Source organism: Microtus ochrogaster, chromosome 4, assembly GCF_000317375.1.
Source record: "Microtus ochrogaster isolate Prairie Vole_2 chromosome 4, MicOch1.0, whole genome shotgun sequence".
NCBI classification, from domain to species: domain Eukaryota; kingdom Metazoa; phylum Chordata; class Mammalia; order Rodentia; family Cricetidae; genus Microtus; species Microtus ochrogaster.
The window spans coordinates 17,492,684-17,508,657 of NC_022011.1; the positions used below are offsets into that span (position 1 = coordinate 17,492,684).

General features: G+C 45.1%; 1 protein-coding gene across 2 annotated transcripts in view; it reads right to left on the minus strand.

Annotated features, from left to right (window-relative positions):
• Nucleotides 1–15,974, minus strand: part of Hydin (HYDIN, axonemal central pair apparatus protein) — a 332,133-nt gene that overhangs the window by 171,926 nt on the left and 144,233 nt on the right. For both annotated transcript variants that reach the window (XM_005345678.3, XM_026777026.1), the window contains exons 17-19: nt 13,946–14,110; nt 12,558–12,710; nt 2,365–2,603 (exon numbers count right to left, since the gene is read on the minus strand). In XM_005345678.3, coding sequence (XP_005345735.1) covers nt 2,365–2,603; nt 12,558–12,710; nt 13,946–14,110 — 557 coding nt within the window. The remainder of the gene's footprint in view (nt 1–2,364; nt 2,604–12,557; nt 12,711–13,945; nt 14,111–15,974) is intronic.

Sequence of the window (15,974 nt, forward strand, 5' to 3'; positions counted from 1 at the left end):
GCTTTTTTAAAGGGAGAGAGACCATGCCCCAATGGGCTGGTATCTCAGCGGCTATAGGCTGGAGGAGCGGAAGGACCTCCCGCAACAGGAAGGGAGAAAAGTTCTAAATATCTAAGAGATTTGCTCCAAAATATGCAATCAGAAGGACTGGTATATAGGCATTCCTTTAGTCTAGGGCTCGGCCAACTTCCTCTGTAAAGAGATGAAGGATAACACAGGGAGACTTTTGGGCCACATGATCTCAGGCGTAACTACACAACTCTTCTCCTTAGTGTGAAAGGAGTCAGATATTCTGGCTGCATGCCAACAGAACCTTCTTCATAGAAACAGGCGGTGGGTGGAGGTGTACCTGTCAGGGCTTTTGCTGATTCTTTTGGTTATTGCTGGCATTGCGATTATATGTTAATAAGGAGAACAACAGGGTTTAGACAGAAGGGAAACTAATAGCTAATTACAGTTTGTTTATATATTCAGAAAAACTGTTAACTAACCCTCAAATCTCCAGGCAAAGGTTGGCACATCCTTTTGGGTTTTTTTTTTTGACACTTTATAGATTCAGAAAAACCCCAAATAATAATATATGATGTGCAGAATATTGTTTTCTATAATTAGGTTTGTGTGTATTTAGGAAGTTTAAGTGGTCTGGCTGGTGGTAGAGATACATGCCTTTAATGCCAGCATTCAAGAGGCAGAGGCAGGCATATCTTTGTGAGTATGAAGCTAGCCTGGTCTACAGAGGTACTTCCAGGACAGTCAGGATTATATAGAGAAACTTTGTCTTGAAAAAAAAAAACCAAACCCAAACAAACAAATAAACATACAAAATAACAAAACAAACAAAACCAACCAACCAACCAAACAAGCAATCAAAAAACAAGAAGTAGTAGTTTAAGTAGAAGCATTAGCATACATCGATAAATGCCTTTCCTTGTGACCAAGAGATAAAGCAGAGAGGAAGGTTTTGATATTTACCTGACTTAGAAACATACAACTGGGCTGGTTATCACTTACTTTGTTATTGCTTGTGATATTTTTCAGTAAAAACCAAGGGGTGGATGGGATTGTGGGAAGGACTTCTCAGAACACATGGCATGTGAGTTGGGGTCAGGGACTGTTAGATCAGAAGGCCAGAGGAGCAGCCATGAGGTTTGTTCCAAGGTCTGCACCTGAGAAGTACAAATCAGCCAAACCCTGGGAGTCAACTACCGACAACTGCAGAATGCCTCTGTGGAACCAGGGTCTCATGCTACTGCCTCTTATTGAAATATTCAGACCCTCTAGCTTTTCCTGAGCAGCCAGGGGGAACAATTGCAGCTTAATCATTGCTGCTATGATGGAGAAGCAGGGGCTGGGGAGATGGCTTGGCGGTTAAGAGTACTGGCTGCCCTTTTCCGAGGTCCCGAGTTCAGTTCCCAGCAACCACATAGTGTCTCATGACCATCTATAACAGATTCTGATATACATGGTATATATGCAGGTATATTTGCAAATCACTTATACATAAAATATAAATAAATGATGGGGAAGCAAGTAGATGAAATATGATTCATAAAATCACTGGCTTGGCAATGTCTGATATATTTGTAATGACTTCTTTTTCTGCGTAAACTCTACTTAGGTTACACCAAGCTGTGCATTTTCTACATTTGTGGAGAGGGATGAGAAGTTGATTGAAATCAGAAAGGAGAGGTTATGCAGAAATACCTCATAAAGCAGCCACCCCTTTCACCAGAGTAGAGGGAGCTAGCCTGGAGAATGTAAGCAGGTTTGCTACTTTGCTCCAACTGTCAACTTCACACAGGCTAGAAACATACGGATAAAAAACCACCACCACTGCCAACAGAGTCTCAGTGAAGGAACCACCTTTATCAGGTCGGTTTGTGGGCAGGTCTCTAGGGGATAGTCTTGGTTAGTAATAGACATCAGAGGGTCCAGCCCACTGCAGGTGGTACTATTCCCTGGGCAGGTAGTCCTGAGCTGTAGAAGGAAACTAACTGAGCAAGAGTCCGAGAGTCTGAGTGCCAGCAAGTAGTCCATGGTTCCTGCCTTTGGGTTCCTGTTTTGGGAGAAGTGACAGGGAAGTGCCACACGAAATAAACCCTCCCAAGTTTTGCTTGGTTAAGTTGCTTTTGGTCAGAGCGTTGTATTACAGCAACAGAAAGGAAAGCAGAGCACAGGGTGATGGCTTGGAAATGTCTTCTTGTAGCAAATGTAACCAAGCTGTGAGTTGAAAACGTCTAGTGTTTTCATCAGGGAAGGAGCAAGTGAGGGCAGGATAGGAGAGGGATGGAGGGGGTAGTTCTATTTCATGGAGACTGTGACATATATAACTAGCTGCACAATTGCTCCATGGTGTTCCCCTACCTGAAATGTGCTCCCAGGTTGAGCTCTGGAGCAAAGGGCTTGTCTGACACAATGGTAGAACCAATCCCTGTAGCTTGGATAGGGATCCGGTAGGTGTTGCTGTGCTCAACCTCCAGAATGACTGTGTCTTTGAACGTCACGATGTCATCCAGGTTGGCAGTCAGGGTCAACGGAACATCATCTTCTGCAGGAACCATGCCCTTACTGGGTTTAACTGTCCAAACGGATTTTTTGTTTGCCTGCAACACAAGATTACAAGTTAACCGGGTAAATGTCCTTGGCTCTTCATCTTGCATATGTCAAAGCCGTCTGTTTCAAATGGCCCACACCACAGGATTCAACTTCAGAGACAAACATTATCATTTTACTTCTTTTAGAATCAGAAAAGCTGGATGTTTGCTTGATGTGGGAGTGATTTCTTATTAATAAAGAAACTGCCTAGGCCCCTTGATAGGCCAACCCTTAGGTAGGCGGAGAAAACAGAACAGGATGCTGGGAGAAAGAAGCTGAGTCAGGGAGTCGCCATGATTTTCCTACTCCAGGCAGATGCAGGTTAAGATCATTCCTGGTAAGCCAGCTTGTAGGCTACACAGATTAATAGAAATGGGTTAGATTAATATGTAAGAGCTAACCAATAAGAGGCTGGAACTATTGGGGCCAGGCAGTGTTTAAAAGAATACAGTTTCTGTGTAATTATTTCGGGTAAAGCTAGCCATGCAGGCGGCCGGGTGCTGGGGACGCAGCCTCGTCACTTCTAATTCAACATTTGCTGACTTCCTTTTTCAAAAGGCGGCCCGAGTCTGAAGAGCAAGGCCACCCTTCAGCTTTGGGGTGCTCTGTGTAGATTTGTTGCCTCTCTTCCCCATGACGACAACTTAGGTCTCTCACAAGCTTTCGCTAAATATCTGCTCTGACCTCACAATTCTGAGACGCCAAGGGAAGGGCCAGCATTCCTTCTGGGATTCTCAGAGGAGGAGTTTGTAGAATCAGAGTAAAGATGAGCGTCCTTTTCAGAAACACAAGATAGGAAGCCATCCTGGCTTTTACTATGTTTTTATCATAATTGAAAGAATTCCATTAGCTAAAATTCTAAGCTTATTCTGAAATCTGTTACAAGGCTGACCCCGAGTTGAAAGTGACTCTTCTCATTTATTAACTGCTCCGATATTCACAGCACACCGCTTTTTCCTTCCCCAAAGTCTTTGCCAAAGCCAGTGCCTGCTAACGCCTATTCTGACCATTGCACTGGAAGCAGCCAACCCATCTTAGTGTTCCTGGTCACTTTCACCTTGCTCCAGGTTTTCCTTCCTTAGCACTCATGGTGTTCTAACACAGTACATGTTTTACGTATTGTAAGCTCTACAAAGGAAGGGATTTGTCATTTGTTTGTGGGTTTTTTTTCACAAATATATCCCAAGTATCTACAGCAAGATATAGTATATAGTTATATTACATGTACAGTACAGTGTATATAGACGACACTTAATAAGTATCTGACAAATGAAGCCAGGTATGGTAGTGCATACCTATAATCACAGCACCTGGGAGTGAGAGGCGGGGGGGGGGGGGGGGGGGGGGGGGGGAGGGTTTACAAGTTCAAGGTCAGCTTGAGCTGTATAGCAAGATCCTGTTTCAATAAGTAAAACAAAAGTTAATGAATGAGGATATCAGTCTTTTCTTCAAACCCTTTTTGATGGTTGTCTAATCACTTCTTATATAGGGTAATTTGTTTACTTCAGGTTATAACAACTCAAAATATTAGACATTTCTTCCTCATATTAGGTAGAGATATGACTCATTTTGACCTCCTATACGTAGTTTTTGGTCCTTCCTTGGAGTTATGCAGAGTAAATTGAACACTCCCGTTGTACTTAATTGTCCTTCAAATCCTGCATCCCAGACTTAAAGGAAAACCTTAGATGTCAAAGTGAGGTTAAGATGTCAATTATAAAAAAAAGACTCATGCTGTAAATATTAATTAAAATTTGATTTCTGCTTCTTTGATGGTAATCTATTTTCTACTTTTAGACTTTGCCCTTGTCTTTGAAAGTCTATAATGCATTCTGCTTGGAATTTGATCTCTTTCTAGAGTTCTTTGTTTGATGTTTTTTTATTTTTGGACAATTATCAATCACTGTCTGTTTAAATATTTTACCTCATTCTTTATCCCCAGCCTTCCAGAACTTCCTGATATTACCTCTCTATTAGAGTTTGTCCTGGACTGTCTCCTGGAGGCTCATGTCCTGAAGTCTTGACCCAGCTGGTGGTGCTGGTGGGAAGCTCTGGGAACCTAGGAGGTAGGGCCTAGCTAGTGCAAGTGAGGTCACTAAGGCATGCCTTGAAGAGGATATTCGGGCCTGGGCATCTCTTCATTGCACCCCACCTCCTGGGTGCCATAAAGTTTCCCCATGGGCTCTCAACCACAGGGATAAAGGTCCAAGTGGTCATGGACCGAAAATCTCTGAAACCACGAGCCACAGGTAAGCCTTCCTCCATCTAAATGATCTTAGCTATTCTGCTGTGGAGAGGCGCAGCTAACGGATACGCGGTGTCTTAGCTTCCTAACTCTGTTTCTTTACTTTTACTCTCTGATTTGTTTTAGATGGCTTCTCCTCAGTTTTCTTCCAGTTCACTAATTCTCTCTCCAGCTGAGTAAAATATGCTGGTAAACAAGCCTAATGCGTTCTTTATTTTGGATTTCAAAATTAGGTCTGAATAGTTGATATTCATGTTGTAAGGTTTTCAGCCTTTGGGAGAACTGCCAAAATTCTGATTCTGATATCTAGCTCACCAGCTGCTCCTCCTGGTCACCTACAGATCTGATGAGCACACTGGGTTTAGGATTTTTAATCAAGCACAGTAAATATACATCCAACAGACCTGATGTTCAGTTTTTGTGGGAAATACATAAATGCCCAAAGCACACTCTCTTTCCTGAGGAGCTGACGTGACACTGAGGGAAGCCAGGAGGAGGCCGAGGAGAGAGCACCTCAGAGGAGCCAAAGAATAGGGTGCTTCTCCAGAGGAGGGCAAGCTAGAGTCCTCCAACTGTGCCATATGCATTTTCCCTCCGGATGTGAGATTAGACCCAATTAACAAGTGGTGTGTCCCTAATTATATCACTATTGATTAAACAGTCTAACACGCTCTCTCTAATTGTATGTATAGGCAATTATTTCAAAATGAATAAAGCATCTTCTCCCTACTCTAGTAGCTATTTCTGCTCATTTAACACTTGATTCTATATCAGGGAAGAAATTACTTATATAAAATATTTAGTTATTGCCAGTAACACACATTGAGAAAAGGCTATAAAAAGAAAAGCCATGGAGATGGTTTAGAAGCTTCTAGAATAGTGGCAGTACTAGATAAGAATGTGATTATTTTCTTGAAAATCTTCCCCACTTCCCAGACTTCTCCAAGTCACGGGCTCAGGAGAAGCCCTCAAAAGTCAAGCATAGGGAGGAAAACAATGTATTTAAAAGAAAAAAAATCACCCTCTGGGCTCACTGGCTTTGGAGGCTGCTTCAGTCTAAAGTCATCTTCTTTAGACTGGAGAGATGCTGAAGTGGTCAGCAGCACACACTGCTCCTCCAGGACCCAGGTTTGATTCCCAGCACCCACGTGGGCTCACAGTCATGTGTAACCCCATTATCAGGGGACCTGATGCTCTTTTCCATCCTTCACGGGCTCCAGACACAAAGTCGATGCACATACATACATGTAGGTAAAACCCTCACACACATGAGATAAAAAGACAAATTCTAAAAAGCTTAATTTATCCTTCTTCTATTTAATTTCCAGGGTATATTTCTAGCAAAACAGAAAAGAAGAACGTAAAGATACATGCAACTCAGTTAGAAATGTTCTGAGATACTTGCGAGAGGGTTAGAGTAGGCTTGCGGTTGTGGAAAATGATATCACATTTAACTCTTAAAAAGTTAAGAGTCTGCCACCAGGCAGTGTCCACAGGGTGACATCCCAGATGCCGTTTAGTCCCAGTGCAGACAAGAGGCTGGATCTGGGCAGTGGGACCCACGCACCACCCTTAGGAACTGACTCACAGGTATCTGTACAAGGAGAAACTAAGGTTTAAACCCAAATGTTCATTTCCCAATTTGAAACTGAGGACAAACCCTGTTAGACAGAACAGAAAGCTAGTTCTATTTCCTTGTGCTTTGTAAGCCTACGTGGAAAAGAAGTAAACTGTATATTAAAATGAAAATGAATTAAATGAATCCCAGAAAAACATTTTTCAGATTTACAAATTGTGTGTGATGAGGACGCAGACGGACAACATTAAGGAAAATTGACTTCAATGTTGACATTAATGGAAACTGTAGAAAGTCAAAAGTCTGAGCAGTTCTCAGGATTTCCGGATGAGGAATATCTCTAGAGACACAGAAACAGAGGAAAACAATCAAACATTAAGGGTTGTTTTAGACAAGCTAGGACCTGAACAGAGAGAGTCTGTTTGTTTGTATCTGAAGGACATTTGTGGGAAAAAAATGCTAAACCTTGCATAATTCACTCTTTTCCAAAATTTCTCTGAGCCTTTGCCAATCACTCTCGCCTCGTCCTAATAGAGCATTAGATTATGCAAAGGACTCTAAGTGCCTGCCTTTCCAGAGCATTTATATACGGACATCGGGACTCCGGGGAGAGACTCACTTGGCATTTCAAACCCTATGAGAACTGTGGACCCAGACTTCACCTTCATCTGCTTTCAGGAAAAATAGAGAGACGGCTGGGAAAGAGCAGGAAAGCGCTAGGTGAGAGGATCCCGCTCTGCTGACGTCTCTGCCCAGTTTGAGGCTTTCGAGCACTCTATATAGTTTTGCTAGAAACTCAGCTGAGTCTACGAGACTCAGCTTACACTGCAGATATAAGTCAATGCCATCTAAAACATAAAAAAGCATGGTGTCTTTCAGAGCGGGTACTGTCAAAGTCATTTCATTCACTCTGTTTGCTTCTTGCTCTGACCAGGGGCACAGTTCAATCCTCTAGACACCATGAAGCGAGGCTGTGGCCAGGGTGAGTGCTATTTCAGGCCAGAGGACATTGGGTTTCGATGGGTGTATACTGTCTCTATTTGATTCCTGCTGAAACTGGTTGGATGTTCCAGAAATAAGACCTAAGTTGTTCCCAGGGCTGAATCAGTGAGTTTTCTTTTTGATGAAGCTTATTAATCAATGCCTGGCATAAAATGAGACAGAAAAATACATCATAGGCTCTAAGAACAAGGTACAATAAAATGTCAGATGCTAAGGTCTTGGGCTGCTCTCCCTGCCAGTCAGATTGTACGGCACTGCTGTGTCTGTGTGGCGTTGCCATTTACCTTTCGGGTGAACCCTTTCCTTTGTGGGAGGGCCTAGGGTGTGCGGTATCTTCTGGTGTGGGAGGAACACTTGGCTAACGAAATGACAAACAGACGGTTGTGGAGACCATATCCCGACCTTTGAAGACCACACGACAGGAAGATGACAATAGATAGAGATGGCTTAGGAAGGAATTGCTCTTAGGGAAAACAGATGTGGGCTTGAGGCGCCTGCTCAGCTGCCCTCCTAGGGCCAGACTTGAGGCATATTTCCTGTGGTGGCTTCGATGAGATGCCCTCTCCAACAAGGTCTTGGTCCCTAGTCGTTGGCAGTCTGGGGAGGGTTAGGAGGTGTGGCCTAACTGGAGGAAGAGTGGGGGCAGGCTTGGAGGTTTTAAAAGACTCAGGTTTTCCTTTGTGATTTGAGATGTGAGCTTGCCACCTGTCACCTCTACTCTGCTACCACAGACTGTTAATAAACCCCTTTCTCCTATAAATCGCCTTGATCATAGTGATAACAGGAAAGTAACTAAGGTACCACCCATTTAGCCTCCTGACCTAATTAGCTTTGGGTATCGACTGTGCCTTCCACACACCATGGTGGCGATGATTAACTGCGGTCACGTGTGAGGTTCTAGCACCTTGTAAGTTAACGTAAACCACAGGGTTATCGTCATTTCACTCAAACCTGAACTGCTCTCATATAGCACAATTACAGCTTGACAGTGTTTTGCTGAAAAAAAAAATATAGATCATGACACTGAGAAAATAAAGATGGATTCTGAGAAAGAATTTAAGATTCTTGCCAGAAAGAAGTGGGTGGTGATCTGTGGTAGAGAGAATTCTAAGATGGGCCCTAACATGTCCATCTCCTGGAACACAGCTGTCTTCTCCATTTTCAGTCACATGCTAATGTGGGTGCTCCTTGGAAGGGACCTGGCAGACATAGCTAAGGTCCTAAGTCAGTCAGTTCACCTTCAGATGGGAAGATCATCTTCAGTGGGCCAAAAGGAGGCTGAACTTTTGGAAATGCCAAGTCCGAGCGACCTAAAGGAAACGCCACGTGATAGGGCAGCTGTGGTGTCCCAGTAACAGTTGAGAGGCATCCATGCAGATGGCAGTGAAACAGGAAATTTCTACTGCAAAGCAAAACTCTGCCAGTAACTGAGGATCCCAGCTGTGGGCCTTTCCCTAGCCACCCCTGTTGTTCCTTTGCGGAACTACAGTTCCCAGCGTTCTCCTGGATACGGACATATTCCCAGAAGCCTTTGTATTCCCCGTTAAAAAGCAGGGGTCGCTAGGCCCCCCCCCCTCTCCCTGCCTTTCCTGTCGTGTCTGCACGCCTTTACCTGCCCGTTACCCCCATTAAAAGTGCACCCACGTGGGATCGCCGCGTGTCTGTGTCTTCTTCCTCGCGTAACCTCTTTACCCTCTAACCCGCAGACAAGAAAGCCAGCCAGGAATTAAGAACAACAACCCCTCCCAAGAGAAGTGCAACTCAGCTAACATACTTATTTCAGTCCTTGGTGATCCGATAAGAAGGAAGCAGCCATTGTTCTTGAGTTCTCAGTAGATGGCAATGGGTTTTTGATCCTACTGCACATACTGGCTTTGGGGGAGCCTAGGCAGTTTGGATGCTCAACTTACTAAACCTGGATGGAGGTGGGCGGTCCTTGGACTTCCCACAGGTCAGGGAACCCTGATTGCTCTTCAAGCTGATGAGGGAGAGGGACTTGATCGGGGGGAGGGGGAGGGAAATGGGAGGCGGTGGTGGGGAGGAGGCAGAAATCCTTAATAAATAAATAAAATTAAAAAAAAAAAACATTAAAAAAAAAAGAAGGAAGCAGCCAAGTCAGGCCTGGGTTATTGGCCCATAAAAACCAATAATAAATTAGTATTGTCTTAAATCCTAGATTTACGGCAATTTAAAACATAGCAATAGAAAATTAACACAAGCGTCCATATGTTTCTTTCAAAAGATGCTAACAGCAAACCCTCCAAAAAAAATTTCCCATTAAAACATCAGATGGAGCTGGAGAGATGGCTCAGTGGTTAAGTACTCGGGATGAGTTGAGTCTCACAGACAAATAAGCCTATGCAGGAGCAGGGGTTGGAGCTCCTGCAGAGCACTGAAGTTGGGTTTCCGGCACCCCCACCCCAGGCACATACACATAAATAAAAATTAACCTTTAAAGATCTTCAGCAATGGCTGTCTGCCTTTGCAGCTACTTAGGGCTGGGAAGTCAGCCATTTTCCCAGTCCGCAACCAACATACATAGGAAATACATGCTTGTGTTCAGGTGAACATGGCAGTGGGAAGGATGGAGGGTTTGTGACCTTTTACAGCTCAGAGTCCATGCCCTCCTGTGATTACTGATAAACCCTCCTCCCAAGGTTCCACACGTCTAAGCTTAACATCTGCTTTTGATTTGGTAACGGGCTACCTCCCTCCATTTCTTATGCGAGCTCAGCTTCCATGGCAAACCAGCCAGGGCCTTTTTTATAAGTGTATTTAATATTTTCCATAAAAGGCAGAAGTGATTGCTGCTGTTTGCACGTGCCACACTGGCAGGGCTTCGATAGGCCTGCTGCTCTGCAGGGCTAATAACTATGAAGCCTGAAGAAAATAGCACCGTTCACTTGAAAACAACGACTCCTTTGCCATTTGAGACCTGTGAGGTTCCCTCCCAGGAAACGAGAGGAAGCAGATGACAACAGGAACCCATGTGTGGAGAGAGGGACTGCTTTAGACTTCTATTATCTCAGCAGATGATCCGTTCTCCGTGGGGCAAGAACAATGAAGAACTCACCAAGGCCTGGCTCCCTTTCATCATCTAAATGGCATCTGGAGTCATAGACTCCTCTCCCTTGAAATGAATCATTTTGCTGCTTCAGACAATTGACTGGAGGGCAACAGGGAGGCGCAGAAGAACTGATGTTAGCCTTTTCAAGGGAGGCAGGGCAGGGTCATGACTGTAAGTGTGGGTTCTGGAGTCACATGGCTTAGTGGTCAGTTCTGGAGTCTGTCATTTATAATGAGGTGACCTTGGGCTGATTTTTCAATTGAGGTTTCAGGTTCTCCAGCTGTTCATTGTGTTTTCTCTTTTTCTTTCAAAACAAGGTCTCACTCCATAGCCAGGAGTGCCCTTGAAAGCACGACCCCTGGGATTTAGGTGTGTGCTGTCACATTTGGTTTGACTCCCCCCAGAGCTGAAACCCTTACAAAGATGAACTAAAATGGGTTCCGACATCTCACAGCTTGTCCATCACACAATAAACAGTGGGCCTTTGATGGAGGAGGGTCATCTGTCTATGTGTTACTCTCATTGGTTAATAAAGAAACTGCCTCGGCTTTTTTGATAGGACAGGGTTTAGATAGATGGAGTAGACAGAACAGAATGCTGGGAGAAAGAAAGCATAGTCGGTCAGGCGCCATGGAGCCAGCCGCCAGGTCAGACATGCTGAATCTTTCCTGGTAAGCCATCACCTCATGGTGCTACACAGATTATTAGAAATGGGTTAATCAAGATGTGAGAATTAGCCAATAAGAGGCTTAAAGTAATGGGCTAGGCAGTGTTTAAATGAATATAGTTTGTGTGTTGTTATTTCTGGGGCTAAGCTAGCCGTGCGGGAGCCGGGCGAGATGAAAAGCAGGCCTGCCCGCAACTCATTACTACAGGCCTTATTCATATGACTTTCCAAAACTTTTCAGCTCGTGTTTGTGATCTACAATCCAGGTCACTCTCAGGGCTATCTGTCCTACATGGACCTGAGCCTGGTCCTGTCCTATGAAAGATTCTGGAATGGCTCCTTACTGTTCTCACCAATGTGCGTTAGCCCTTTCCAGATGTCTGTGTATCTCCTCCAGATGTCTATGTATTTCCTCCAGACGTCTATGTATCTCCTTCAGAAAAAAATACCCCAGGTCACTTGAGCTTTGCATACAGGCTGCAGTGCACACAAACTGCAGACGTGGTCGAGCATTGCCATATGATGTTCTATTGGTCCGTGTCTGTCTTAGATAGGGGTTTCTATTGCTGGGAAGAGATACCATGATCCCAGCATGGCAACTCTTATAAAGGAAAACATTTAATGGGATGGCTTACAGTTTCAGAGGTTCAGTCCATTATCATCATGGTGGGACATGGTGGCATGCTGGCAGACATGGTGCTGGAGCTGAGAGTCCTACATCTTGATTGGCAGGCAACAGGAAGTGAACTGAGACAATGGGCGTGGCTTAGAGCATATATGAGACCTCAAAGTCCATCTCCTCCCATACACACTTTCTCCAACAAGGCCATACCTACTCTAATAAAGCCACACCTTCTATTAGTGTAACTCCCTGTGAGTGGAAGCCAAAAGAGGGTGCTGAATCCTTTGGAGCTGGAGTAAGCCATTCAGTATGGGTGCTGGGAACTGAACTCAGCAAGCACTCTTAACTGTGGAACCATCTCTCTATCCCAAACATCCTTATAAATTGTATTGAAATACTCTCCGAAGAAAGGGGAGAACAAAATATAGGGTAAATATATTAAGAAATGTATACCTAAGGGGAGTCTAATGAGAAATGATTCCAGCTACAGAGACAATGTTCTTCAGAGGGTTTGGCGCTGGGCTTAGGCGTGTTCAGTAATTAATAGCAAAAACTGGCTGTTTCTAAATTATCTTCACATATGGGATCATATGAAATACATCTGTTTGCTTACCAGATATGCATATTGTGCTTCTTGATTAACAAAAGGATTATAATAAAGAGAATTAAGGATGGGAATGGCATAGTTTCATACTGCTTCTGGTGCTCATTTTTAAACACATATTGGGGAAACAGGGACACTGGGACATCAGCCAAAGTTGTAATAGCCCAGGACTTACTCACCATGCGAGCCCGAAAGTATGCAGGGATGAAGGACTGGTTAGACAGCTGGAGAATTCTTGAAGTGTCCTTCAGGACATAGATGTTGCCAAAATCAACCTGAGTGGGATGTATGAAGATAACCGGGCCTTCTCCAATGCTCTGTATATGACATGCCTGAGTTCCACAAGAGAAAGAACACAGGACCAAGTGAAATGGTTACCCTTAAGAGGGATGGTGAACACAAAAGCTCCAGTCTCCTCTAAAACAGAAGAGGTGCAAAGGGTGCTGATGTGAGCTGACAGCCCCTTCTCACTGTGGTCAGAGGGACACAGAGCTGAGCACATGTGGTCAGACATATCTGTCTAGCCTGGAATGCATCCCTGGGGTGGTCAGCTTCTCTAGGTCAGCCCAGGGTCACACAGTAGAGAAACTCAGACTCTTGGAGCCAGAGTCTTGAGAACAAGTGACATGAGGCCAAGCGTCAGTGCTTCTGTCTGGAAGTGTCTGGTTTGATACCCAGTTCTGTCATTCTGATAACATTTGACAGGCAGAGCTATTCGCATAGCTGTGCAGGTTAGTGGCTTGAACTATGTGGGCCCTTGCTTTCCCTAAAGCACTAGCTACCTCCTCCCCAGCTGCATCTGCGCAGAGCTGGAGTGGTCACAGTGAGCCATGGCGGGGGTGGGGGGTTGCTGGCCTGCTGCTAGTCACCGATAGCATCTTCTACAGAAGCGGCCAGAGAAAACCTTAGCTCATCATGCTCTCTAGGCAGTCAGAATCAGCTCCGTGGACACCACCCAACTTCCATGTAAACCGAATCCCAGGGAAACAACCTCCATCAAGACTCAAGATTTATCGGTTCAGCCTAAGCAGCAACGTTCAGTGTTTCTGTCCCACCTTGCTTGGAGACTCTTAACAGCCCCGGCAGGTAAACAGTTAATGTAGTTTCTCTAAAGGAAAAGATCTGGGAAGTCTGGCATGAAACTGATCTTGCAGCCTGTAGGTGACTGAGTGAAGGTGAAACTTGGCTTTGCTCTGGGAACAACTGAGGAGCTCGTTAAACATACAGAGATGATGACCAAGGAAAAGATAACTCTGTGTGTGTGTGCGTGTGTGTGTGTGTGTGTGTGTGTGTGTGTGTGTGTACACGTGTGCATGCATATGAAAAATTTTGGTCCTTAGGTTAGACTTAAGAGCAATTACTAAAGCACCTTACAACTTTTGAGCGTATCTATGTATAGCTTTCCTAGGTAAGGTGACATGTGTTTTAGTACTGTAGAACGAAAACAAAGTCCCAAAACTACAGAAACCAGGGGACATACAGTGATGGCATGTTGTCAGCGAAGAAGATAAAAGCACTATGGTAGCGGAGCATGTGACCTCAATTGCAACTCTGAAAACTGACTCACCAGAGGGGGGTCTTGGCTCCCAAAGACGGAGATGTAAACTGTGGATCTGTGTTCACCAGTGACCTGGGTCTCCAAGGATAGTGGTATGTGCACGGTGCTGTGGGGGGGGATGACCCCGCAGGGGGAGGGGCTGGAGAGCAGGACAGCGGGTGGATTCTCACACAGCTATGGAGAGACAAGAGAGGGAACAAATGTCGTATTGGTTTATTTTGAGACAACGGTCATTCTGCATCCATGGAGAGTCATTAGGAAGGGGTGTCTCGCTCATCATTTACAGCAGTCTTGAGATAAAGACCCTGGTTCAGCCAAAAGGACATAAGGTTAAGTGGAATGTAGGTGAGGCAAAAGATCCTGAGTTCCCAGCACAGTGAGATGCAGAATGAGCACAGCAGGCATTCAGGACAATGGCCTTTCGTGGCCAAGGTCTATATCTAGGTCCTTTATGCCTTCATGCTTCATTTCCCATTGCCTTAGACCTTTGCACCCCATTAATGGAGGCCATGACCCCAGCAGCTCCTGAGCACGCGCTCCTCATCCCACCTGCAATCCTTTGCTCTTGGGATCTCCTTCTCAGCCTCTGTTCTCCCTGACCTGCCTCGGGGGCTTTTGCTTGAATTTGCTCCAGTTACCTGGCTCCCAAAGGCTGCAGAGGTGAGGCCTTGCTCCGAGAGCATCCAGTGAAGTCCTTTTCTATAGCACGGGACCACCTGCATGTCATCATCTCTAGGGGCTGGATATATTTTGGAGCCTAGCTTCTTCTTTCCAGTTCTGGCCCAAAGCTTCCCCTGTAGGTCTGATTCTGAAAACCTTACTGAGGGCCTTAGCTCTTGGCAGAAAGGCTCAGCATGCAGTCTTCTCCCTTCTAGAAAACCCCTCCCTTCCTGCATCTGGTCTGGCCTAACACAGCTTAACACACTCTTATCTTTGTGTATCATTCTTTGGCTGAGCCCCTGGAGCCTGAGACAAAAAAAAGTCTGTAACACTGATCTTTATCCAAATATTGATATTTTGCCTGCTATAGTTTTTAAAGTTATTTTAATATCTTAGAACCTGTGGCAAAAAATACTAAGTATCTTGATGACTGTGTAAGCTTCACCTTCAATTTTGCACCCAAAGCAGGTTTTACCTGGTTCCCAGCTTCTGTGTTGAAAGTGCTTGCTTCCCTTGACCCTGCAGCTCTGCTCTCCATTCTTGATATGACCATGCACAACATAGGGCCCTCTTCTTCTGCTCTTGGGTCTTTGTTGGATGTGTCCTAGAGCTTGGTCCCTGGTTTCTGATTGTCTTAGAGAAACCCACAGAATAATTCCAGTTTCCTCTCCTACATAATAGTCCTTTGGCTAGTGATCTTGTCCTGGTTAAGCCTTCTTTGTTCAATTTAATCACATAAGTTAGCTCTTTTCATGACTTAGACTTGCAGATGACATTTTGGTTACTCTAAACATGATGTTTCCCCCCTCCCCAAGTTTTCATTACAACAGATGACAAGAGCTGAAGATAAAATCCTGGCCATGCTTTGACCAGTGGCTGCCATCTCCCTTTCACTGTATTTCTCAGACGCAGCCCAAATCTTTGTTGACCCGTGGCCCCCAGAAACACTTAACTTGGAGCCAAATAAAGCTCGGTAGTGGTTTGAATGAGGAATGTGTCTTCTAGGATCAGGCATTTGAACACTTGGTCCCCAGCTGGTGGTGCTGCTTTAGGGTGAGGAGCCTTGCTTGAGGGGGTGCACCGCTGGGGGTTGGTAGCCTCTCTCTGCTCCCTGTGTGTTGAGATGCACTCAACCAACTTTTGCTCAAACTGCTGCTGCCATGCCTCCTGCTGCGATGCCTCCTGCTGCCATGCCTGCTGCCATGCCTGCTGCCATGCCTGCTGCCATGTCTCCTGCTGCCATGCCTGCTGCTGCCATGCCTCCTGCTGCCATGCCTGCTGCTGCCATGCCTCCTGCTGCCATGCCTCCTGCTGCCATGCCTGCTGCCATGCCTGCTGCTGCCATGCCTCCTGTTGCCATGCCTGCTGCCATGCCTCC